The 26,115-nt window shown below is 40.3% G+C and overlaps 1 protein-coding gene across 3 annotated transcripts in view; it reads right to left on the bottom strand.

The window, feature by feature from the left end:
- LOC105235528 overlaps positions 1-25,579 on the bottom strand; it is a 474,820-nt gene extending 449,241 nt beyond the window's left edge. For all 3 annotated transcript variants that reach the window (XR_004628831.1, XM_011218932.3, XM_034671632.1), the window contains exon 1: positions 25,445-25,579. Coding sequence is in view for 2 of the 3 variants with exons in the window: in XM_011218932.3 (XP_011217234.2) it covers positions 25,445-25,513 (69 nt within the window). In the remaining variant the exon portion in view is untranslated. The remainder of the gene's footprint in view (positions 1-25,444) is intronic.
- Positions 25,580-26,115: the final 536 nt, after the last annotated feature.

Raw genomic sequence — 26,115 nt, 5'->3', positions numbered from 1 at the left:
CCGCTATGAGCCTGCTTCTTCCTCTCCCACTCCCCCTGCTTGTGTTCCCTCTCTCGCTGGCCTGTCTCTATCTCTGTCGAATAAATAAATAAAAAATCTTAAAAAAAAAAAAAAAAAAAGAAAAGAACGGACGAACAGTACCTAGAGCTCACCTAGGACTGGGAATAGTGCCTGTTCCCACAAAGCAGATGAGGAAACATCATAATGCAGGAGTCATTGGGTAGGGTGCTTGGAAGAGTGTTGCCTCAGAAGTGAGGAATAAGTAGCCCTAGACTAAACACACTTCTAGGTGACCCTAACAGATTTTTTTAAATAAAGCACAAAAATAGTCATGGAAATACAAAAATGTCCAGCACTCAAAAAGGCAATATCTGGCATTCAAAGATTGTCAAGCATGCAAGGAAGTGGGAAAATACAAATCCTAATGGGAAAAAAATCAATCAATTAAAACTGACACAGAACTGACACAAATGTTAGAAGGACATTACAGTAGCTATAACTATATTCCATATTTTCAAAAACTTAGTAGAGACAGGGAAGACATGAAAAAGACCCAAACCAAACTTTTAGAAATGAAGATTGCAATGTCTAAAAGGAAAAATACACTAGAAGGGATTAATGGCAGATTAGGTATATAGAAGAAAATATTATTAAATTGAAGACATACTAATAGAAATTTTCCAAAATGAAACATAAAGAGAAAAAAGAATTTTAAAAACAAATGGAAAATCAATGAGCTGTGGAACGATTTGAGAGGTCTACTGTGCATATATTGGAACCCTGAAGAAGAGGCAGGGAATAAAAAAGTTTTTGAATAAATAGTTGATGAAAATATTAACCTACAGAACAAAAAGCTCTTGACCTCAAGCACAAGAAACATAAGGAAATGACACCAATACACGTCATAATCAAATTATTCTAAGCAATGATCAAAAGAAAAAATTTTAAAACAGCCAGGGGAAAAAAGACACACTACATACACAAGAACAAATAAAAGGATGACAGCAGATTTCCCATAGGCAACAAGGTACAGGAGACAACAATGAAGCAACATCTTTTAAAGCAATAAAAGAAAAATATGTCAATATGATTGCTTATGTAGAAAATAAAATAGAATCCACAGAAAAGCAACTTGAACTAAGAAGTGAGGTTTGCAATGTTGCAGGGTCAAAGATCAATATACAAAAACCAATTGTATTTTTTATATACTCCCAATGAACAAATAGAAATTAAGATTCAAGGGGTGCCTGATGGCTCAGTTGGTTGAGCATCTGACTCTTGATTTCAGCTCAGGCCTTGATCTCAGGGTCATGAGTTCATGCCACATGTTTGGCTCCACACTGGGCATGGAGCCTACTTAAAAAAAAGAAAGAAGAAATTATAATTTAAAAAACAATGCAAATTACAATACCATTAAAAATATTAACTACAGGGGCCCCTGGGTGGCTCAGTCCTTAAGCGTCTGCCTTTGGCTTAGGGCGTGATCCTGGTGTTCTGGGATCGAGCCCCACATCAGGCGCCTCCGCTGGGAGCCTGCTTCTTCCTCTCCCACTCCCCCTGCTTGTGTTCCCTCTCTCGCTGGCTGTCTCTCTCTCTGTCAAATAAATCAATAAAATCTTAAAAAAAATATTAACTACTCAGGCATAAATCTGACAAAAGATGTATAAAACCTATAAACTGAAAACTATAAAACATTGCTCAGAAAAAATTTAAAAGACCTAAGTGAACTGGAAAGATACATTGTGCTTATGGGTCAGAAGATAACAATATTATTGTGTCCCAGCATGTTTTTTTGTAGAAATTGGTAAATTGATTCTAAAATTCATATGGAAATGTAAGAAACCTAGAATAGTCCAAACAACTTTGAAAAAGAACAGCAAAGTTAGAGGATCTGATTTCAAGACTGATTATAAAGTTATTATAATCAAGATAGTATGGTATTAGTACAAAGATAGACAAATAAATCAATGAAACAGAGAGTCTAGAAATAAATTTACATTATGTAAACAACTGATTTTTTCTTTGCTTTTGCCTCTTCTTTTTTTAAAGAGTTTATTTTTTAGAGCAGATATAGGTTCACAGTTAAATTGAGTAGAAAGTACAGTGTTTTCATAAACAACTGATTTTTAATAAAGATAAAAAAGCAATTTGGGGGACACATAGGTGGCACAGTTGGTTAAGTGCCCTATGCCTGGTTTTGGCTCAGGTCATGATCTCAGGGTCATGAAATCAAACCCATTGTCAGGCTCTGCACTCAGTGTAGAGTCTGCTTGGGATTCTTTCTCCTTCTCCCTCTGTCCTTCCTGCTCATGCTCTCTCTCTCTTAAAAAAAAAAAGGAATAAATCTTTGAAAAAAAATTTTAAAGCAATTTGGTGGAGGAAGGATCATCTTTCAACAAATGGCGGGAATAACTGCATATCTGTGTGCAAAAAAAAAAAAACAACTTTGATTTATACCTCACACTATGTGCAAAAATAATGGATCGATGACCTAAATGTAGGATGGAAAATGGAAATTTCTACAAGAAAATAGAGGAGAAAAGTTTTTGTGACCTTGGATTAAATATTTCTTAGATACACCAAATGCATGATCAACAAAAAGGAAAATGGTAAACTGAACTTCATAAAAATTAAAAACTTCTTCCTGTCAAAAGAACGGCTAAGAGGATGAAAAGATAAGCCACAGAATGGGAGAAAATACATGCAAATCATTTATCTGATAAAATAATTGTATCCAAAATAAATAAAGAACTCTCAAAACTCAATGTAATCAGAAAAATATTAAAATGTGCAAATTATTTAAACAGACATTTCACCAAAGAAGATATATGAATGGCAAATAAGCCCACAATAGGACATTCAACTTCATTAGTCGTTAGGGAAATACAAATTAAAGCCACATGAGATACCTCTACACACCTATTAGAATGCTAAAATCACAAGGGCTAACCATACCAAGTGCTAGTGAGAATACAGAGGAACTGAAACTCAAACACTACTAATGGAAGTGTAAAACCAATCAACCCTTTGGAAAACAGTTTGGCAATTTCTTAAGCAATAAGCATACACCTACCAAATGATCCAGCCACTCCATTTCTAAGCATTACCCAATAGAAATAAAAGTATATGTCTACTTGCCCATGAATACTCATAGCAACTTTATTTTAAGATCCAAAAACTACAAACAATCTAAATGTCCATCAACAGGTGAATGAATAAATCAGTTTTGGTATATCCATACAAGAAAATACTCTCAAAAAAATACAGAATGAACTATCGATACATACAATAACATGGATTGATCACAAAATAATGATAGACAAGCAAGACAAAAATGAGTAAAACTCTTAACACATCTGTGGGTGTTTTCCCTTGAAAAAGGGGTCTGCTGCCTAAGGGTCTGGCTTCCAATCAGCCTAAATCTAGGTGCTGATGGAGGTCCTCCCCTTTAGGATAATAACAAGTCTTGGCACATGTTTAACTGCTGGGAGCAACTAAAAATAAAGTAGGCTGCTTGGACCATCACCAAGGTTTGAGAGACAACCAAGAGCTAGGGCAGGGTGGATAATTTCCTACATGAGGCGACTCTTTCAAGATGCAGAGTTGGCTGTTTTATCTAATGCATAGAAACCAACACAAAATGTCAAAGAAAATAAAGAAGAAGAAGACGACGACGACTATGCTCCACAAAAAAGAATAAGATAAAACTTCAAAAAATGAGTACAAACTATGGTTCCACTGATGTAAAATTCCAGAAAATGTAAACTAACCCTTAAAGACAGGAAACAAATCAGTGGTTGCTGGGGACAGGTGGGAAGATTATAAAAAGAGTACAAGAAACCTTTTGGGAGTGATGGATACGTTCATTATCCTGATTATGATCATTTCATATATATATATATGCATATGTCAAAACCTATCACGTTATGTACTTACAGCAACTGTACACATTAATAGCAAATTACTTTATGTCAATTATAGCACAATAATGCTTTATAGAAATGATGTTCATTTTTAAACAATCTATAGTATAACATAAAAAGAACAAACCAGGAGAATGTCATGAATTAATTTTTTCCTAATACAGTTAGGAGTAAATACTATGCATTTACATGATACAATGAATACACAGGTGTAGCTTAAAGGGTGGGTTTTTTTGGTTTTGGGGGTATTTTCATGTTTTTGCTCTTTTCCCAATTGCTACATTTGGAAGAAAAAGGTCAACATTTCTTTTAATTTCCCTATATTCTAAAAATAATCTTATTAGTTTTTTCCAAAAGGTACCATTACAGATTTCAAATGTTTCCTAAAGACAGTCAAACCAAGACAAGAATTACAGGGAAAATAAAATTAGCAATCCAACGTGCAAGAACAAACAAAGCAGCATGTCAAACTACTGGGAAGAGAAATAAAGCCTAAACAGAAAAAATTCTTCTAGGAATAATTTTTAAGGGTGGCTCATATTTTATCTTGGATTTTTTTACCTAGTTGTCTCAAGATTTATTCCTCCAAATCTCACTGCCTTTCCCAAATGTATTTTTTGAGACCATGCAAGGACACTGAATTTAAAAAGTTAACATTATCTCATTATGCTAAGATAATGAGGTAGTTGTTCACATTTGTGAAGTACTCCAAAATCAGTCAGATTTTTAAGAAGGCCCTCAAAAGACTCAAAGCCCAGGAAAAATTCAGAATGTCTTGGTGTTTTGTTTTGTTTTGTTTCTCCAAACAGGATGTATAGCCCTCACCAATAGGGTTGTTACAAGCTGATGAAATCTCATCAGTGTACCCAACAAGGACAAAAATACTTATATACGTCCCTGCATACAAAGGGTTTATGAAGAATCACAATATAGAAACTGCTTTTTCAAACTGAACCCAAGTCTTATGCATTTAATTCTAATAGGGTTCTTTAGATTTGAAGCCTGTTTTTCCAGGCTGGCAAAGTGGAAAAAACACATGGATACTTGTCCCGATCAGTCATTACAAGCTGTAGCAAATTAGGTAAATGAGTTCAATCTTCTATAAGTTTTCATTGAAAATGGAGGGATGAGTCTAGAAATTTCTCACATCACCATCATTTTGCGACTATGTCTAAAACAAGTGGGCATGCTTTCAGTACCATGGACAGTCACAACAAGTAGGAAAAAGACACTGACTCAAGCACAAAAGACAATTATGTTGCTTTAAAAATCGGTGTAGCAAAAGTTCATGGATAGTTTAATATTTCAAGTTAATTGGTATTTATGATAAGTAAATTTTCCATTTTCATTTTTTGTGACCACCTTTCAAAATTATAACATCATAGAATATAACAGAAGCAATTTGCCTTGTGAAGAAAATCTCTATATTTATTCTCTAAATGTTCCAATTAATTGGGATTGAAGATTTATTTTAAAAAATCAAAAATGTAAATGAACAAACAAAGCAATTACCAAAAAAATAAATAAAACTACGTTACATTTTACACTTCTGTGCTCTTCAATTGAATGATACTAGTAACTTAAAAAGAATAAAGTTTCAACTACTTAAATTAAAAATGTCAGACATGTAACAATATTTTTAACCAATTTAAACAATGTTAAAGTTCCTATCATAACAGATCTTAGAATTTACAACCAATGTTATCCTAAAATATTTTAGGGTCCAGGGCCTTCCCCAAAGAAGGGCAAATCATATTAGGTGATGCTTCCTATCTATATTCTTCCTATCCACCCTCAATATTTGAAAGGAAATGAAGTCAGATTAACATGAAAATCAAATCTGGCCAAAGAGAAAGGAGGAAGAAGTTCATCAAAGAAGTATTTTACATCCTTTGGTATGTATACTCGTGGAGTAGAACGTTTTTCAAGTTTCCCTGATTATGGGGGAAAAGGAAGTTCTGTGGAAAAGGTACGGTGTGGTTTTATGCATTTATTTATTTGTGTATTAGTTCCATAAGACTGCTATTCAGGAAACATTGCTATGTTATGGGGATACAACAGTGAAGAAATAAACATAGTTCTTCTCACTGTCTAATATTGATCTTCTTGTTAGGACAGTAACTCCACATTCGTTGCACTGTGGAATGAAGAGAGTGAATCTAGAGACAGCAAGAAAGCTTGCTGGACCTTTTCTAAGGAACAGCTTTCTACTCTCACAATACAGAAGGGAAATACAGAAAAAAAGAGAGTTAGCTGTGTGTTTTCACAAGTGGGAGTTTTCCCTGGTCCTTACCATGTTAGAAGGAAGAAAGGAAGAAGGAAAGAGACAGACGTATTCATACTAAGAATCCACCCACTCACAGATACGGCTCAATGTGAGTCCTGCAACCTGTCAAATTTGTATTCCTCCACCTTGGGGTCAAAAGAGGAAGAAAACTAATTTGATAGAATAAGAAATAAAGGAGCATTGAGTACTCTCTCTAGAGTATCATGGTATAACTTTCTATTTAACTTTCCTTTCAGAGGAAATGTCAATAATTTTCAGGTCTGCATAAGCATATAGTTGACCATTATCTTTTCAACAGATCTGTCTCTTTCTAATTGAGCCAATCTTGATATTAAAAAAACAAGGACCCATTTATGTTTTAAAGAGAATGGTACATATTTGCATTACACAGAGGCAAATTTGATAGTTCAAAATTCTAAAATATGCAGGTAATACAGTAATGTATTACTGTATGTATCAAGGAAAGCAGAATTAGAGCAAAGACCATCTTACTGCATTTCAAAAGTGTAAGGAAAACTAACACATTTGGCTGGTGTCAGTCACTCTTTTCATGGATTAATTTCAAAGGACAAAAATTAAAGCAAATAAACTGCTTATATTTATTAATTTTCAAGGTTTTATGTATGCGAAAACTGATGATGTTTCATAGTAAAATTGATTTAAATCAACCTGCTATTGATTTGTTTGCCTAAACAGTTTCACTTTTTAATTTATTAAAGAGGTTATATTGAACGGACAATCTAATCTTTCTATATGCAAACCTAAATAGAAAAAAAATGTCACCACATTCACAATGTATATAGTAAAGTAATACTCCCAAAGTAATACATGTGAACCATGTAGCCTTGCAACTATGAACTGGATAAAAAAGCAGATTAGACCAAACTCCCTTCTTACTCCTTAAATACTACAAGAACGTTCACCTTTTGTGATTTCATCTATTTATTTGCCAAATATTTACTAAGTATCATTTTCCCTGCCCACCACGTAAACAGGTAGAAGATGCTATGAAAGAAACGTAAGTTTTTATCCTGGACTTCAGGGACTTACACTTTAATTGAAGGGGTTATCTTGTAGGTCCTCCTAACAGTTGGCTTAGACAGAAATTTTACCCTGTTTATTTTCCAATTTGGATATAATCTCTATCCCAAATCCCTTGCATTAGGATGTTATCATCTTAAGGGCAGAAACACTGACACCTTCCATGTAACAACTATTCCAATTCTCAGGGTATATACACCACATACACAATAGAAAATAAAATATTTTTCTAGTGTAAAACAGTGGGAGACCAGTTTCCCTAAAACTCTTCTAGTAATAAGATATTAAAAGGTTTACTGTTTTTTCTGAGTGTTTTTATAATTCATCACTCAGCAATAGTATAAATCATATTTTCTGAAATTAAAAGTACTATACAACAAAAAATTCCCTTATGAATAAACAAATTCTAAAACAATGTTAACATCTTCATAACACTGTTCTATTTGGCTAAGTCGATGTGACAGATGGGTTATTGTAAACTGAAATTCCTCACTTGCACTTAATTTCCTATTTAAAAACAAATCAAACCCACAGCACCATACTGGAGTACATTTCTAGTTCATTGCAAGCTGACCAATTAAAGTCAAATCCATGTATTTTGCATAATGAAAACTAAATTTAACTCTTTTCTACAATTTGGAGCACTAAAACCACCACTAGCCTTAGAATCACCAGACATGGCTCAAGACCCAGCTTTGCCACAAACAAATTATATGGCCTTGGGCAACTCATCTAATTTCTTGGCCATTCAGATTCCTCACATGCAAGTTAAGAAGTTAAGATGTAATTCATTCAAATGGCATCCCATTCCAGCTCTACTTCTTTTAAGACACTGGCATTTACTGAACTTCTAATACTATCCTCATTCGACCCAAATGACATTCCATTTAACCACAAAACACAACCAGCACAAGCCACAGCATTATATACCATTCCTGAGAATTCATCCACTCTTATCTGAAAATATAATGAGGCACACAGCATTCTTATGAATTGGCAGAATTTTTTGTAAACCAGTAACTCAAATGGTCACTCTGATCTTTCAAGAAGAAGTAGCCATGGGGTGCCTGGGTGGCTCAGTCGGTTAAATGTCTGCCTTCAGTTAAGCATCTGCCTTCAGCTCAGGTCCTGATTCTGGATGCTGGAACCTTGGGATCAAGCCCCACGCTGGGCTCCCTGCTCAGCGGGGAGTCTGCTTCTCCCAATTCGTCTGTCCCTCCCTATTTGTGCTCTCTCTCTCTCTCTCTAGCTCTCTCTCAGATAAATAAATAAAATCTTTTTTAAAAAAAAGAAGAAGTTGCTATTGTTCTCTATCATTTGAAGTTCTAATAGGAAACAGATGACATATTCAAATTGGGTAATTTAAGGAAAGCTTAGTAAAATTTTGACTATTAACAAAGATACAAGAAGGGCATAAGAAAAACCACAAGGGGGGCGCCTGGATGGCTCAGTCATTGAGGATCTGCCTTCGGCTCAGGGCATGATCCCAGGGTCCTGCGATCAAGCCCCTCCCTCATCGGGCTCCCTGCTCCACGGGGAGCCTGTTTCTTCTTCTCCCACTCCCCCTGCTTGTTTTCCCTCTCTCGCTGGCTGTCTCTCTGTCAAATAAATAAATAAAATCTTTAATAAAGAGAGAAAAAGAAAGAAGAAAGGAACGAAGGAAGGAAGGAAGGAAGGAAGGAAGGAAGGAAGGAAGGAAAGAAGGAAGGAAGGAAGGAAGGAAGGAAGGAAGGAAGGATGGACAGACCACAAGGCATGGTACAATATCATGGGGCTAGTAACGTGCCCCATTACCACCCCATACACAAAAAGTAGCAAGAAAAGGGAGAGTTGCAGGAAATTGGAGACAGACAGGCTATATGGAGAGGACCACTTTACAGCAGGTGTGATCTTAGGTAGAGGGACACAGCCAGCTCAAGGTGACCTTGAAAATAGGGAGCTGAGGTAATAAATGCCTTGCCCTCACAATCTCCCCTCCCTCCAGTCACTGACCAATGTTCCCCATTGGCCAAACCCAACCACAAAGCTGAGATCAAGAGCACCCTATGGATGTATTTCATAGGGTTGGCTTCCTAGAGTACAGAGGAGAAAGATCAAGAACTAGAGGTACAAAGGGAAATACCAAACACAAACCTCTTCCCCCTAATTAGGCTACATTCTCAAAGAGTTATACAGCCCCCCAACTTGACAGGAGACTTCTTTAATGGTGTCATGAGTACAAACTACTTGTCTAGTGAGCTCATGAAATATACTGGATCCCTTCCAAATTCTATGTATTTAATGTTCAAATAATCTTTATTCTAGTACTAAGAACCTGTTAGAACTATCTAATGTAGTCATCTGGGATAATTTTAGATCTCAACAGGTTTTTACAAAGAATGTAAGCAAACCAATTGCTTAAATTGGAAGAAATGTCAATGTTAGTAAAGATTGATTTTCTATACTCCCTCTCTCTAATTAGTTGCTTTGGACATCAATGCGTTGCATGAAAAGAGCCACAATGATTTCTCTGATTAAGTAGCTCCAGCAAACTAGAAAGGTTGGAGCACAGCATTATTAACTCTTTGATGGGCTATGCATGTAAAGCCATGCAGAGCTGGACACAGTATTGAAATGCTCCAGGGGATAGGAGAATAAAAGTGGATAACAGAAGGAGGAGCTTCAAAAGGAGGACCTCATTTAAAACCTTTAGTTTAGAAAAGACAAGGAGCATACCCACCAATGTAGAAAGAAAACCATTGCTAATTGGATACTTGTTACCATGTGCTATGCCTAGTGCTTTTACCTCATATCTCATATAATCTGCATAACAGCCCAGTGAGATATTTTTATTTAGAGCATTTTACATATGCAGAAAGTAACTTGCCTAAGGCACTACAAAACAAAAATAAAAAAAATCCAATAATGAGCCACAGTTTCAAAAAGGTTTTGATGTGACCCCAAACATAATGCCACCTTTTTACCATTTTTAATCATTGCTGTGTCTTAAGAAGTTGTAAGACACAAATAACTTATTCTGCCTATTTATAGCACCAATCTGGAAAAGCAGAATTTCTTCTGAAATTGACTACTTCTTTTGACAAACATTTTAAGGGGTTGTCACAGCACTTGGAAGCATGCTGGGAATAGTTAGTCTGTGAAATCTTTTCCCTAGAATAGGCATACTGGCTTTCCATCACACACCCAGTTCAGAATAGTCCTCTGTTTTTGCACTTAGAAATCAAGACTCCTCAAGTACACTCGGGGAAGAGACTATGTCTTGTTCCTTTTCAGCACCAAGCACACATATAGGACACATAACTGGGATTAGATAAACACTTGTTCTATGAGTAATCAGCATAGCACAGTATGTTATGGGTAAGAGACTTAAGAAAGAAAAGTACACAATGGTTTATTTATCCAAGAAAGATAGAAATTAAACCAATCTTTTATCATCACTAGTGCTATGGCATCTAATTTGCTTTTCATGTGGGCCAGAGACAAAGTATACTATATGTGCTTTCCATAGTGGAGCCCTCCCTACACCTGTCACATGTTCACTCATAATCAACCCTACTTCCAAATAATTAATACAAGAGGAATAATGCTAAAATGTTACAAAGTGGAAAAATAAGAAGAAAGGTAACATCTAATGTTAATTATATGTCAGGAATAGTACTTACTTTACATGTATTTTCTCATTTAACCCTGTTTATAACAATTACGGACTTCACTTTATAGATGAAGACATTGAGCTTACAGAAGTTAAGTAATTTGCCTATGGTCACACAAATAATAAATGATGAGTGACAGAGTGAAGAGTCAGTCTACACTGTAGAAGATAATCCTTAAAGGGCAGCCTATCATCAAAAAGACAAGAGATAGGTGTAGCCACTATGGGAAACAGTATGGACATTCCTCAAAAGATTTAAAATAGAACTACCAAATGACTTAGGAATTCCAGTTTTGGGTATTTATCCAAAGAAAACAAAAATGCTAATCCAAAAAAAATTTGCACTCCCATGTTCACTGCAGCATTATTTACAATAGCCAAAATAAGGAAATAACGTTGTGTCCATTGACAGACAAATGGACAAAGACAATGTGATATATATCCAGCCATAAAAAAGAATGAAATTGTGCTATTTGTGACAACATAGATGGACCTTGGAGACACCATACTAAGTGAAATAGGTCAGAGACAGAGAAAGACAAATACTATATCATCCCAATTATGTGTGGAAACAAACAAACAAAAAAAAGAAGCAGCAGCAACAGCAGCAGCTCGTAGATTCATAGATACAGAGAACAGATGGGTCATTGTCAGAGGTGGGCGATCAGGGTGGATAAAATGGATGAAGGTGGTCAAAAAAATGCAAACTTCCAGTTATAAAATAAATAAATCCTGGGATATACTGTACATAGCATGGTGACCATAGCTAATAACTGTAATGCATATCTGAAAGTTGCTAAAAGAGTAAATGTTACAAGTTCTCTTCACAAGGAAAAAATATATTCTGTAATTTTGCTGGTGACAGATGTTAACTAGACTTATGGTGGTAATCATTTCACAATATATAAAATATCAAATCACTTTGTTGTATGCCTGAAATTGATACAATGTTGTATGCATCTCATTTTTTTTTTAAAAGGCAGACTTTAATATCACTAAAGATACAGGGAATGGGAAGAACCAACTTTTGCCTTGGTTATACTGGAGTCATTACTGAGATGACTAATGCATATGAGGTTTGGCTGCTCCCTTACATTGGTGAGGACATCACCTAGGTTGCCTTAGAAAGAGTAGAGGAGCTTGGGAACAGAAGACCTAGAGCTGAAGTCCTAGCTCCATTGTTCTCTGGCTGTGGTTATCTGGGAGCATTCACTTTACCTCTCTAAACCTCACCTTCTAAGCCTGTCAAGTGGGGATGATAATACTTTAAGAACCATTAAGAGGATTCAATCAAAGTGCTTCAAAATCTAGAAAGCACTGTGCCACAAAATTTGTTGATTATTCTCTTCTATTGATAACACTCTCAGCCACCAGCAGGATAGAAGACGCCATAACCTAAAATCCTGGGCAATCGCCCTAACATGCTGTACCTTAGGTATGGTTTCTTGAGAGAGAAAAATCTAATGATTCTTTATAGTTCGTGGCTTGGGTACTCTTCATCCAGTGATATAAGGAACTTGAAGGAAGAGATGGGGATAGTTAGAAATGGCAGGTGGGATTTATGCTAATTTTGTGGGACAAAGATGGGGTTGAAAATGGTTTTGGAAAGAGAGAATCAAAGTTGTTCCCATTTGTTATCATATTCATCTTCAAGGCCAGAAATGGGAAGAAACTTTACTAATGATGGAATTAGTTTTTCATTCATTTATTTTTTTATTATTTTTTAAAGTAAACTCTACTCCCCGGGGTGCCTGGGTGGTGCAGTCGTTAAGCGTCTGCCTTCGGCTCAGGGCTGATCCCAGCGTTCTGGGATCAAGCCCCACGTCAGGCTCTTCCGCTGGGAGCCTGCTTCTTCCTCTCCCACTCCCCCTGCTTGTGTTCCCTCTCTGGCTGGCTGTCTCTGTCAAATAAATAAATAAATAAATCTTAAAAAAAAAAAAGTAAACTCTATGCCCAACATGGGGCTCAAACTCAAGACCCTGCGATCAAGAGTCCCATGCTCTACCAACTGAGCCAGCCAGGAGCCCCTAATTTTTCATTCAAATAATAATATTTTGTGGTATTTAGGCATACTCTGCATTGTTCCAAACTGTATTTGAGGTAAGATACCTTACAGTTTTTGGTACCACTTTGTGATTTTGCAAAGAATTTCATAATAATGATTTCAATTGGTTGTTATTTTTTTTAAAGATTGCATTTATTTATTTGAGAGAGAGAGAGAGCATGAGCGGGGGGGAGGGGGAGAGGGAGAAACAGACTCCCCACTGAGCAGGGAGCTCAATGCGGGGCTTGATCCAGGACCCTGACATCATGACCTGAGCCAAAGGCAGACACTTAACTGACTGAGCCACCCAGATGCCTTTCAATACACAGTATTTTTATAGTGCTATCTTCTTAATTCTATGAAGGAGGAAGTCATACACAGAAGAGGTGATAAATTATTTTTATTATGTGAAAGGTTTAGACCCAAGCTGTTTTCCAAAGCTAGTATTTCTTAATTCCCTGTTCCCTAGTTTTTCCATCTGTAAATAGCGTAAAATAATCCCCTACTGTTTTTCCATTTCTAATAAAATTACATATGTACGGTGTTATGGTAAATTCGAAAGAACTGTTATTATTGTCCATTATCCATCAACTCTGCTAAGTGAGAGTGTGTTTCTTAGTCACTCTAACCCACAGCAATCCAAATCAAAGCTGCAACCCTAAAGAAACCCCTTTATTTATCTAGGAAGTATTCGCACATAAGGGAAGTCCATACAACGTGCAGAGAGGGAGCTGAATTAACTAGGAACCCCAGAGGGTCTGCCCAGCTGCTTGGACATCCAAACCTGGCACTGAGCAAATGAACTCCTAAAAATCACAGGAGGCATCAGGGTACTCACCCAGCCATCTGACTCACTCACAGCATCTGGGCATGAGAAAATTTTATTTCCCAAATCCCACTTCCCTGCCCCCCCTCTTCCCTAGCCACACATACAAACAATCTGGACAGTCCATAAGGTAGAGGATAATTTTAGGGGGTTCCCTAGGGCCTGGCTGGATGCTTTCCAATCATTTCTTTCTGGCCTGTGAAATCAGATGCACTATTTCTTTATACATGAGAAAAAATGAAATCAGTTTCTATTTGCAGAGTGAGATGGAGAAAATGAAAATCGCACACAGCTATGTCACAGATTCTTAGAAAGGACCTTCCTAAGCTGGAAAAGAGGAAGGAGGCAAAAGAGAAACTCAAAAGAAAAGGAAGTTTGATTTGTGAGCCCCTGAAAAGTGTTCCACGCACTTGGTCTCATGTACATACATAGCACATTTAAGGTTTTGGAGCATAGGTGGTAAACAAAATCAAGGAGATTTCTGGATGCATTTTAACCACTGGTCATGTGGTTTAATCATCATGGCCATTCCAGAAGCAAACCACTGTGTGTCGTTCTGTCTGTGTGTCTTCCTGTCTATGTGTGGCTCTGTATGTGCATCTGAGCTCTCCCACAGCACCCTTCTTTCTCCCAACAGACATACAACACCTTTTAACACATGAAATTTGGCTAAAATGAACATCAAGAATAGATTGTTGGACCAAAAAAAAAAAAAAAAAAAAAAGGCCTGGGGCATTAGACTTCACAAAAGACCTACGCTGATTCAAGAATGGAATAGGAAAGAAGGACACTGATTAAGAAGGAGTATATGGACCAATATTCTGTACCTAAATGTGGTTACAAATGAAATCATCTTATCACATACCCAAATTTTGCTGGCCATAAAAACCCACCTCCACCCTGAGAACATCAGATTCTCTTCCAAGGATCCCTCCTTCTTTGGTATTGGTAGGGGTCCTCCAGGGGAAATTACATCATGTGAGCTCTCGATAGGACTTGCTGGCCCCAGGTTGCCTGTGAGCCTGAATGGCTCCTGAAGGAGACTACCAATTATTGCCCTGCCCAGGTCATCAGTGCTCCCCTTGCATGGAAAGTGTTCTCTTCTCTGAGTTCTACTCTCTGACACAATATGGATGATCCTGCTGTAGGGTCAGGTTCTTTTTTCTGACACAGAGTAGCTAGGCTCAGGGGACAGAAGGAACGGGGAGAGAGTTCAAGCAACAGCCACTATATGTTTCTGCAATCTACAATCCTAGACTCTCAGACCCTCTTCAGAGCCCAACAATCCCTCCTTGCAATTTGTCTCCTGCCACTGATATCTGCTCCCACCCTCCCCCCCAATTTTGAAAGAATTTCACTCATAAACTCAGTTAAGTTTCGTTCTTAGAAAGCGCTTTATTCTTTAAGGAAATCTCTAGATTCAAGTAGTACTGCCCAGGGGTTAAAGCTCTAGGAAATTATGACAGCTTCCTACTTCCTTCTCTACCTTTCAAATGATAGCATTTCTATTCCTTACCATCCATACCATCCTTGATACTCCATTCACCAACAGATCCTTGCATGCCTGGGATGCCAAGCATGCAGCTTATGTTTCTGTGCTCTCCATTATAGTATCAGTAATAGCAATTCACATTTGTATAATGTTTGACATTTCATAAAGGACTTTCACATTTATTACCATTCTGGACCCTCACATCATTCCTGTGAGTAAAATAAATCGAATATTGTTACTCTCATTTTAAAGCTATACAAATTGACACTCAGAAAGGTAAAGAGATTTCCCCCAATAGCATTCAGCCAGTGAGGAGATGAGCCAGGCTCAGAATCCGGATCTTAAGACTCCTAGTATAGGTTCTTTGCAATGCATAATGCTGCCACCCTCTAGCTTTCAGCCCCATGTGCCTCTCTGCAGGCTCCCTCACTTGACTTCCAGCCAAGTTCAAATAATCTCCATGAAAGTAAATTTCCATGCTTTCAGGCCAGCCAACAGAGTTTCCAGAGAAGCAGGGCATCATTACTCCCTCTTTCCCACTGGAAATACGATAAAGAAAGCCCACTGGGTAAGTGTTCTTTGGAGTAAATTAATTTTGGAATAATCTAACCTGACTTCCAGCCAGAATTCTCCATCAATAGCATGCAACATAAGGGTCAGATGAATAAAATCTTGACTTATAGCATGGATTTGCTTCACTTGACTTATTTTGAGGACACATGTTTGCAAACCAATTGAAAAATAAAAAATACTCTGTTTAATTATATTGCAATCTATGGTCGAATTTCATTTAAATGGAATTTATAATTGGCACATTTGTCAAGTGCTACTTCTGCCAGAGTTGCATGTAAAAGTACATTATCAACATTTGTACAACTGCAGCCCAAGTTAGCATCAATACACATCCCATAGATTAGGGGGCAAGTCACTAAAGGACAGTGGCTGTCGCATTTCCATAAAATACAATTAAATATATTCAGAAGTAAATTGGCTCCCAGATTTTGCTAAAACAGCATATGGCTTGTTTTCAAAATTAATGAGCACTGATTGAGCACCTATGTTGTGCTTAGCACTGTGGAGAATTCAGAGAAGTAAAAGGTATGTCCTAAGATAGTCAAAAGAGAGACACATCCCCGGGTATTGGGGTCAAGGTGAAAGTATATAATTATCATCATCATTATATTATTTGTCAATTAACTACATGCCAAACACTATGCTTAGTATTTTATTTGAATTATCTTATTTAATCCTCATAACAACTCAAAGAGCTAGTTACTATTATCATTCCAATTTTACAGAAAATAAAAGCGAGATACAAAGAAGTGTTTTATTTAAGGTCACACAGCTAAGAAGTGGAGAAGCCAGGATTGGAAGCCAAATATCTGACTCTCCAGCCTGTGTACTCTTAGCCTCTTTCCTGTAATTGGAGAAGCCTTCATGAAGGGCTGGATCTTTACCATGGCCCTGAAGATTAGGTAGGGTTTAGTTAGGACAAATGGAAAGAATGAACAGAGGTCATCATATTATAGGATAAGCAAGTAGCATAAACAAAGGCACAGGGGCAAGAATTTGTATTTGACCTGTGAGGATCCCTGAAGAAAATTAATGGCAGGAAGTAAAATTAGCTAGGCAGAGTAAGACACTTAAAAGAACACCTTAGAAATAACCCAGGCAAAATTTAAAGACTTGAGCCTTTGGAAACAGAGAGTCATATAGACAGACTCCTGTGTGGGAAAGTGACAATGAAAAGACATCGTAGTACTCTAGCAGCATATTCAGGAAAGGGGGGAAGAGGAAGACCTGAAAGAAGCAAACCAATTATTACTTCTTGTGAAATCCCCTACAAACCCTACTGCTCCTTGGTCCTGGTACATACTCGATAAATGTTTGTCAGGTCAGTGGACAAAAACTAACGGGGATAAAAAGAAAGGTCTAGGTCTAAGTCCAGGAAAGAATATGTGGGAGTGGGGCGCCTGGGTGGCACAGTGGTTGAGCGTCTGCCTTTGGCTCAGGGCGTGATCCTGGCGTTATGGGATCGAGCCCCACATAGGGCTCCTCTACTGTGAGCCTGCTTCTTCCTCTCCCACTCCCCCTGCTTGTGTTCTCTCTCTCGCTGGCTGTCTCTATCTCTGTCAAATAAATAAATAAAATCTTTTAAAAAAATAAAAAATAAATAAAAAATAAAAAAAAAAGAATCTGCGGGAGTCACTGACAGATTGTCCATGAAGAAAAAAGAAAAGGAAGAAAGCAAAAATGGCACCAAAGTGCTACTCTAAGTAAAAAGATGTGTGGTGCTTTGGGCTGCCAATGGAGTTGGAAAGGAGAAGGGGGTTCCAGTTGGGTCCAGGGAGGATGATGAGTCCTCCCTTTTGCTTTGAAAATCTAGAGATTTCAAAGGGATACAGAATACTTACTATATTATAGGCATTTGGAGAAAAAGGCCTAGAATACATTTAAGATTCTCCAAGGGTAGAAAGCACAGTCCTTACTCATCACGAAATTCAGATAAATAGAAGTTGCTGTTTTATTTATGGGCTACCTCTACAGGCAACTCCAAGTAGGTAGAACTTATTAAATATTAATGTCACTACTAGACCTATTGTATTTTATCAAAGACTTGTGAAGTAAAGAAGTTAAGGTACAAGAATACTATCACAAATTGAAAAGAACTAAGCCAAAGGAAATAAATCAAAGAGTGAAGCTCTTTTCCTGCTCCTTGTGACATGCAGCCAGCACTGGCCATTTGACAGATAGGAAACACCAGCCTTTACTTATCAAAATACAAAAAGGAAAAAAATCATGTAATGGTTTCTCAGCAAGAAGCCATTAGACAGATGTAATCATAATGGGACCAAATATTCCTATAAATGAAATGCATGCATTTAGGACCACAAGCAGAGTGTAAAAGCAGCTAACACAAAAGGTAAGACGAGTTGCCTGTGCATATACAATGGCTCAGATGTGAGAGAGCAATCCAATTGGCCCTCAAACAAACTGAATTGTGAATTTACAAGACAAACTCAGTATCTATTAGCTTAAAATTCAAATGACCCTCATCAAAGCCCAGCTGTGGCAACAGGAGCTATTATTCTCAAAGTAAACTTCTCCCTTCTGATCATGCACTGACATCCAATCACTGAATCTACAGCCTTACTCATCCAAATTATCTGCTTTCAAAACAGCCTGACCACTTGGCTCATTCTTTAGATGCTTGAAGCCTATCAGAATGACCAAGTGGATGAGAGCATGTAAGATTCATTGAAACAAAGGGGCTCATTGTAATGGACAAAATGAAGATCTCTACCAGGTAAATTAGAGGGGGGAATAAACTGCTTGAAAGTATAAGTTCTTTCAAGAGAGAAGGGTTGGGCTCAATTAAAATATAAAGCTGGAGAGATCCACAAATGTAGCCTGAGAGGTCATTCAGCCCGTGGAGCACATTTGTTGTTAGTAGATGCAAAGAGAAATAAATTGAAATCCAACTACAATGTTCTAAATAAAAAGCGTATCATAAAATGGGCTCAGGTAACATGTCAAACCTTTTACCCAATTTAGAGGCAGAATATTTATCAAAGGTTATTTGCTAAGTTAGTTGTTTGAAACCCTGAAAATATTTTCTCCCAAAAAATAATGTTATTCATGGTGATTGGCTTCCCATGGTAGATCACAAAAATCTCCTCATGTATAGTGTAATAATCAGTAAGAATAGTACCGGGATAATGAGGTAATACAGATTGTTCTGTAAAAATAGAATCTTACCATCCTATATAATGGCAGTTCTTTTCAAATTATGAGTCACAACTCATGAAATCAATTTAGTGGGTCTTTCCCTGTTTAATTCTTAGTAGAATGGAAGAAACAGAACGGAAAGAACAGAATTGCAAAGATCAAAGTATGTCCCCTGTCATAAGTAAAAGTATTATTCTTTAAACTTAATTTCAATGTTACAGGTATAAATAGATATATGCATTCAGGATTGCAGTGTAAAATATATTTCTTACTGTAGGTCACAGTTAAAACAGTTTTCATGTCTTTTAGCAAGGCTTTCATGGTGTGCCTAACACAAAGCCAGGGTTTAATAACATTTGTTAAATGAATGAATGATTGCATGAACTGGTGAACAAATGAATGAATAAACAGGATGCCAATGATACACCTCTCTCAGTCACAGACCTGACACCTGCAGAGGAAAGCCTGCTCAGTACAGCATTTCCATACTTGTGAGGCAGTGGGGACAGACGGTTGCCCGACTGCAATTCCCAACAGATAGTTTCCTTGGCCTGGGACAGGATCTCTGTCACAAAAGGGGCCATTATGCAGAAAAGATGGGGACAAGGCTTCTACAGCTGAGTAGGATTGGACTCTAGGGACTGGGTTCTGAGGGGAGGGGGGGAAAGGTAAGATAGGGTTGCCGGATTTAGCAAATAAAAATACAAGGAGCTGGTTACATTCGAACTTCAGAAAAACAACAAACAGTTTAAGAGCAAGGAAAATCATGAACCTTCAGAGTTGGAAGATCAGTCAGGTCCATCAGTTACTTATGTGATGCAAAATGATGTGTATGATACTCTGCTGGGTGCTGTGGAAAGAAAAAATACTTAGTTCTTGAGCCTGAAGAAGTCAGAGACACACAGGACCTCAGCAATGACCATCCCCTGAGCACTATTTTAAGCACTTTCCAGGCATTGACTCATTTTTTTTTTAAGATTTTATTTATTTATTCGACAGAGATAGAGACAGCCAGTAAGAGAGGGCACACAAGCAGGGGGAGTGGGAGAGGAAGAAGCAGGCTCAGAGCGGAGGAGCCTGATGTGGGGCTCGATCCCACAACGCCGGGATCACGCCCTGAGCCGAAGTCAGACGCTTAACCGCTGTGCCACCCAGGCGCCCCCAGGCATTGACTCATTTAACCCTCACCACCCTGCATTCGGCACTGCTATCATCCCCACTGAAGACGGAAAACTGAAGCATAGAGAAGTTGGAAGAGAAAGCTGCCCTAGGTCTCCAATAGAAACACAACAATAGTATTTAGTGGGCCTGCAGTAGAGGGCTGGCTGGATCCAAGGGGCTGGGTCTAGAGGCAGGATTTGAGCTGAACATTGCAGAAAGAGGAAAAACTCAACAGATGAGTTAGGGAAAGAAATCTCCAGGCAGAGCCACAGCTTAGCAGTGAGAGGACATGATCAAGAAATGGGCATAGACAAAAGTTGCTGGAGTAGTAAGAGTACAGTAAAAGGAAGGAAAGACTGGACAAGAAACTTAAGTAGTGACCACACTGTCAAGGGGAACCGCATCCCCTACCGCATCTGCATGCAATGGCAAACCACCAAAGAATTGGTGGACACTGTGTTGAGTTGGGCTATGAAGGAAAATCACTTCGGCAATGGTCCCAAAGATAGAGTAGATGAGGCAGCAATCAGAGGCCAGGACAAGATCAGGTAAGTCAGTGCAGCTGGCTGGCAAAACACTGTGGAATCAGAGTCCAGGATTTACCAGATGGGATCCATCGTAGGGAGCAACCTTGGACAATTCAGGTAATGACCCTGAGCCCTGGCTTCCACACTTCTAAAACAGGGTTGACAACACAACTTAACCTCAGAATGTCACTGGGGAATAAAACTGGCCAGCATGCAGGAAATGCTTCATCAGTGGAAGCTCTCTGTGAAGGGTCATGGTGACTGAACTTGAATCTTTCCCTTAACAATCCCTCTGAGTTCAATCAGCCTTTGATTGAACATTTCCAGGAGTAAGGTACTCATGCCATCCCGGTGGTAACACAGTGAAGGAGGCAGAATAAAAGAAGGCGGGTATTTACCTTTCCTATTTCCAAAGAGAAAGAGTATAGCTAGGAATAAAGCTGATGTAGAAAACAAAAAACAAAACACCAGCTACCAAATAACCACAGCTGAAGAAGGTAGGTGAACTCTGAGATTCTCCCTCTAGCACACATTAGTAGAGTGAGCTCAACCAAATTACTTGAACCCTGTAAACCTTGATTTTCTCAGCTGTGAAGCACGGGTGTTAACACCTATATCGTGAACCTACTGGAAAAAGAGCTGAGATTGTGTATGTTGTGCCCTTAGAACAATGCCTACCAGAGTGGACAATAAATGACAGTTATTATTGTATTATGTATAAATTAAAGCTATAGTCGCAGTTAGGCAGCAATAGTGGTAGAGACAGAAAACAGAATGTGGAAATAAATAGAACACACATGAAGTGTGACAATTCTAGAGACCACTTCCAGAAACAGTGGCGTGGAACTGAACACCCCTTTTCTGGAGAGCCAGTTGTGTTCTGCCCAGGAGATGTGGCTCCTGAAAGATGATGAAGGATGGCAGCATTAAAAACGCAGGTTTGCAGACTGAGGGAAGGGGGCCTGGCAGGAAAAAATATAATCACCTCTGACTATATAGTTCTCCTGCCTCTTTCTGCTCTGAAACCAGACCCCATCACTGACTATCAGGAAGTGCAATGCAAAGTAATGCTGAGGCCGAGGTGGGGGGAAGGTTCATAATAGGTCAGAGCTGACAGGGCCAGATATCCAACCATCTAAGCATACAGGACACATGTATGTAGGACCTGCTAAGTCTGAAAACACCACTCTATGCTTAGAATGTCCTACTTCTCTAGACGTCAGAATATACAGAAAGCCCACTCTTTCTGCAGAAGCTCTGCCTTAGTGAGGCACAAACATTATTCCAAAAATCTAGCCCAGCGCTCAGGGCACTGCCATGACTGAGGTCAACTTATTATCCTCTCATTTTTCCTTGAAATTTTTAAAATTGTTTCTCAAGGATTTGGTAAACTTAAATACTAAGAAAACATAGAGGGAAGATTAACAAAACGGTCATGAAGACACTCTGGGTTTCCAATGTACACTATCTGTCATTCACCTCTGAAGAGGACACAGCAAGGTACGTAACTGGACCTGCTTTCCAATCACAGGGACTCTCCACCCCTGTGTTCTTCGCAATCTGTCACCCAATTTCCCTTGTCAGACAACTGCAATCACATGAGAGATCTCCTCTGTGCGGACCAAACTGGCCCGTGTGGGAAGAAACCACATTCATGGCCACCCCCTAAGCAAAATGAAACCAAAGGCCATTCATTATGCAAACCTCCGTCTCTTCTCTTGATCTCCCGAAACTAAAGGTAGCCACCAAAGTTAGAATTAAAGCTGGGGCACCTGGGTGGCACAGCGGTTAAAGCGTCTGCCTTCGGCTCAGGGTGTGATCCCGGCGTTATGGGATCGAGCCCCACGTCAGGCTCCTCTGCTATGAGCCTGCTTCTTCCTCTCCCATTCCCCCTGCTTGTGTTCCCTCTCTCGCTGGCTGTCTCTATCTCTGTTGAATAAATAAATAAAATCTTTAAAAAAAAAAAAAAAAGAATTAAAGCATTTGGTGGAAAGGAAAAGCTGCCTAAATTTTCTCATGTCCTAGCACTTTCACTTTTGGGAAATGAATATTTAGAAAGGCTTAAGAATATCTTTGTTACACATTTCTCTCCCTCCCAAATATAGAGAGCTCAACAAATGCCTCTTCATTTATGAGTAGGAATGTGTTGCCTGAGAAGAAAGCAATCTCAAAACACATTCCTGACTCAGTTATTCACCTCTTTGGGCAGATTTCCCCCCATAGGTAGGGAAGGGATGATCTCTTCCAGCAACACTGGATCTCTTCCAGCAACACTGATTAAAAGTGATACCTGATGCGGTGATTCAGCCAACACTGAATCAATCATCTGTAGAAAGAAGAGAGCAGAGACTACAGTGGCTCCGGCCCCCAGACGGGTAGAAAATAACACAAAGCAAGGTATGTAGAGTTACCAAGAACTGGGGGAATTCCCTGTCCCCGGAGCTCCTGAAAGACGAAACAGCCACTGGTTTTCTTAATTGTCTGAGTAGGTCTCTGACTACTTTTTTTTTTTTTTAAAGATTTTATTTATTTATTTGACAGAGATAGAGACAGCCAGCGATAGAGGGAACACAAGCAGGGGGAGTGGGAGAGGAAGAAGCAGGCTCACAGCAGAGGAGCCTGACGTGGGGCTCGATCCCATAACGCCGGGATCACGCCCTGAGCCGAAGGCAGACGCTTAACCGCTGTGCCACCCAGGCGCCCCTTTTTAAGCCGCCCTCCAACCAGCAAAGATTGAGAGCCAATTAGTCTAAGAATGCAAGGTGGGGCATCCGTTGGCTGGAGGATAAAAAAGACAGGAATATACCACCACAAGACAGTACATACAACAAAACTGCTTGGTGTCGGTTGGCAATTTAAAAACAAAAATCCAGGGAGTGCCTGGCTGGCTTGGTTGGTGGGGCATGCGACTCTTGATCTTCCAGGTGTGAGTTCAAGCCCCACGTTGGGTGTAGAGATTACTTAAAAATAAATTCTTTATGAAAACAAATAAGTAAAAATAAAAATCCAAATACAATGAAGAAAAAGTCAGAGAGAAAATTTTAAAGGAGCATCTCACCTCTCAGGAATGACCCCCAATGCTACCTAACATTTACATCACAGAGAATGAAATGAGCAGAGATATAACAGTCTGGGGTGCCCGGGTGGCACAGTGGTTAAGCGTCTGCCTTTAGCTCAGGGCGTGATCCCGGTGTTATGGGATCGAACTCCATCCACATCAGGCTCCACCTCTATGAGCCTGCTTCTTCCTCTCCCACTGCCCCTGCTTGTGTTCCCTCTCTCACCAGCTGTCTCTCTCTGTCAAATAAATAAAATCTTTAAAAAAAAAGAGAGAGAGATGTAACAGTCCAAAGAAGACAGCTGATTTGGGCTGCAGGCCTGGATAACTTTACCTTTTCAGGCTTTTCATTATTTTTTTAGATTTCAGGCCACCAAGCACCCAGGCATTTCAGTCTGGTTCCTCCCAGTCTGCTCTTGTCTTCCCAGTGGCTCTTCATCACTTACTACTGAGATCTCCCTGCTTAAACACCGATTTGTTGCACAGCAGAGATAACGGGTTGGGCAATCTGAGCTCTAAAATCAAAGCAATGTGACCACAGGACCTCAGAAGGTAAGAACACCTACAGTTGCCAAAGGGGAGAAGAGACCCAGGAGCAGCCAGGGAAGAGTCAGAGTTTGCAGAGTGAAGAGTTGCCTTGCTGAAGGATAAGCTTCCACTCCCATGAGAGAAGACCCCAAATTCTGCTCTCCCTGGCCAGTCAGGAAACTGCAGACAGACAGGGCTGAGGCTGCTCCTGGAGTAGCCCTGAGGCTGTCGGGAAGAGTTGTCAGGCCCCAGGACTGAGTGAGGAGTGTCCTGCGAGAACACACAAGGCCCGTTAAGCTGGCCATGGCTGTGGCCACTGCCTTCTGGTCCAGGCCTGGTTGTCAGGCAGTCTGTTGGGTAGATAGAGACAAAGGATACACTGTTCCCACTGTAGAGGTAAGGGGAAGGGGGGTTAACGGGCACCCTGTGAAGCCTTCCCTACCCAGCAGCCAATATAGGTTTCCCATTAAATAGTTGCTGCCACCACTCCCCACAGTAGGACAAGCCAGCCAGCCCTCTCATAAAGGACTCCTCGCAGAGATGCTTACAGCAGCATCACTGCCATCTCAGGCAGGTGTGAGCCATTAGATGTACCTGCCTTCAGAACTGCAGATGCGTTCACCTGATTTGGCAAAGCCCATGTTAACCCTTCTCATCCGCAACGTTTCTCACTCACAGAAGAGATGAGTTAACTTCAATGGAGTCTGGAGTGTGCTGGAGGTTGGGCGAAGGGAGCAGGAGGAGGCAGAAAGGCAGACACCTTCTGACCTAAAGATTTTACTGTTACCCTTTTTTCCCCCAGATTAAAAGGGGGTGAGGGTAAACGAAGCAGCAAAGAGGGACTGGAGGACACTGCTCATTTTCAGACATTCCTAGCATTTTAGGTAAAGAGCAACTCGCAAAACTCAGTCCACACTGACAGAAAACGTGCTCGCCTGTCAACTAAGGCAGAAAAAAACAGATTCACTGAGGTCCAGGAGGCGAGAATTCAGGCTCCCGGGCTTCGGGTCTCCTCCTCGCCATCCGCGCCCGGCCCTGCCCCAGACTTCCAGGTGGAAAGCCTGCAAGTGAGACTGCACACACCTGTCAACTCCTGGGGACCCCAGGGCCCCGCTCGGGGCTGGCCGCCGCGCCACCGCGGACGCCAGCGTTGGCGGGGACACACCCTCCACCTACCTCAAACATGGGAGAGGCGCCCTTGCTCGGCAACGTGCAGCCCAGGAGCTCGGCGAGAAACTTTGCCATATACGAGCGCTGAGGCAGGCTCCCTCCCGAAAGGCGGATGCGTCCTCGCCCCGCGCGGGAGCCGGAGCGGCGGCCGGGGCTCGCGCGCAGCCCGCGGGCCAGCGAGGCCGGGGCTCGGGCACCCTCCCGGCACGGCCGCAGGCACCGCCACTCCGGCGACACCGCCCGGCTGGACAGCGGCAGGCGACGGCGGGGAGGGTCCGCTCGGGGAGGCGGGCCAGGATGACCCAGTTCCCCAGTTTCCCCCTCCTCGGCGCGAACCGAGGGGGGAAAGGCGGCTGCCTCGGGCCGCTGACTGACCCCGGCGAGTTGCAGCTGCAAGGCGCGAGCTGCCCAGGGGGCTCCCCCACCGGCTTGCGCCAGCCCCACCCTTCCTTTGGGAAAGGGAAAAGGCTCCAGGGCCTGGGAGAAGAGACTCCCACTCCTCTCCTCACATTACCCCTGTGATTGAATGGAGCAGGCACAGGTGTACCCCAGAAGGGGCGAGGTGACTTTGTAGGCACAGAGGCTGGAGCAGATAAGCTCCATAATCACAGTCACAGCTCCCTCCCTGGTCCTCGCTGGGGTGAGTTGTTAGGGTGGGAAAGGATGGTCAAGCCGGG

This window comes from Ailuropoda melanoleuca, chromosome 11, assembly GCF_002007445.2.
Source record: "Ailuropoda melanoleuca isolate Jingjing chromosome 11, ASM200744v2, whole genome shotgun sequence".
NCBI classification, from domain to species: domain Eukaryota; kingdom Metazoa; phylum Chordata; class Mammalia; order Carnivora; family Ursidae; genus Ailuropoda; species Ailuropoda melanoleuca.
The sequence above is the reverse complement of the archived record's forward strand: the minus strand, read 5'-3'. Positions and strand labels throughout refer to the sequence as shown.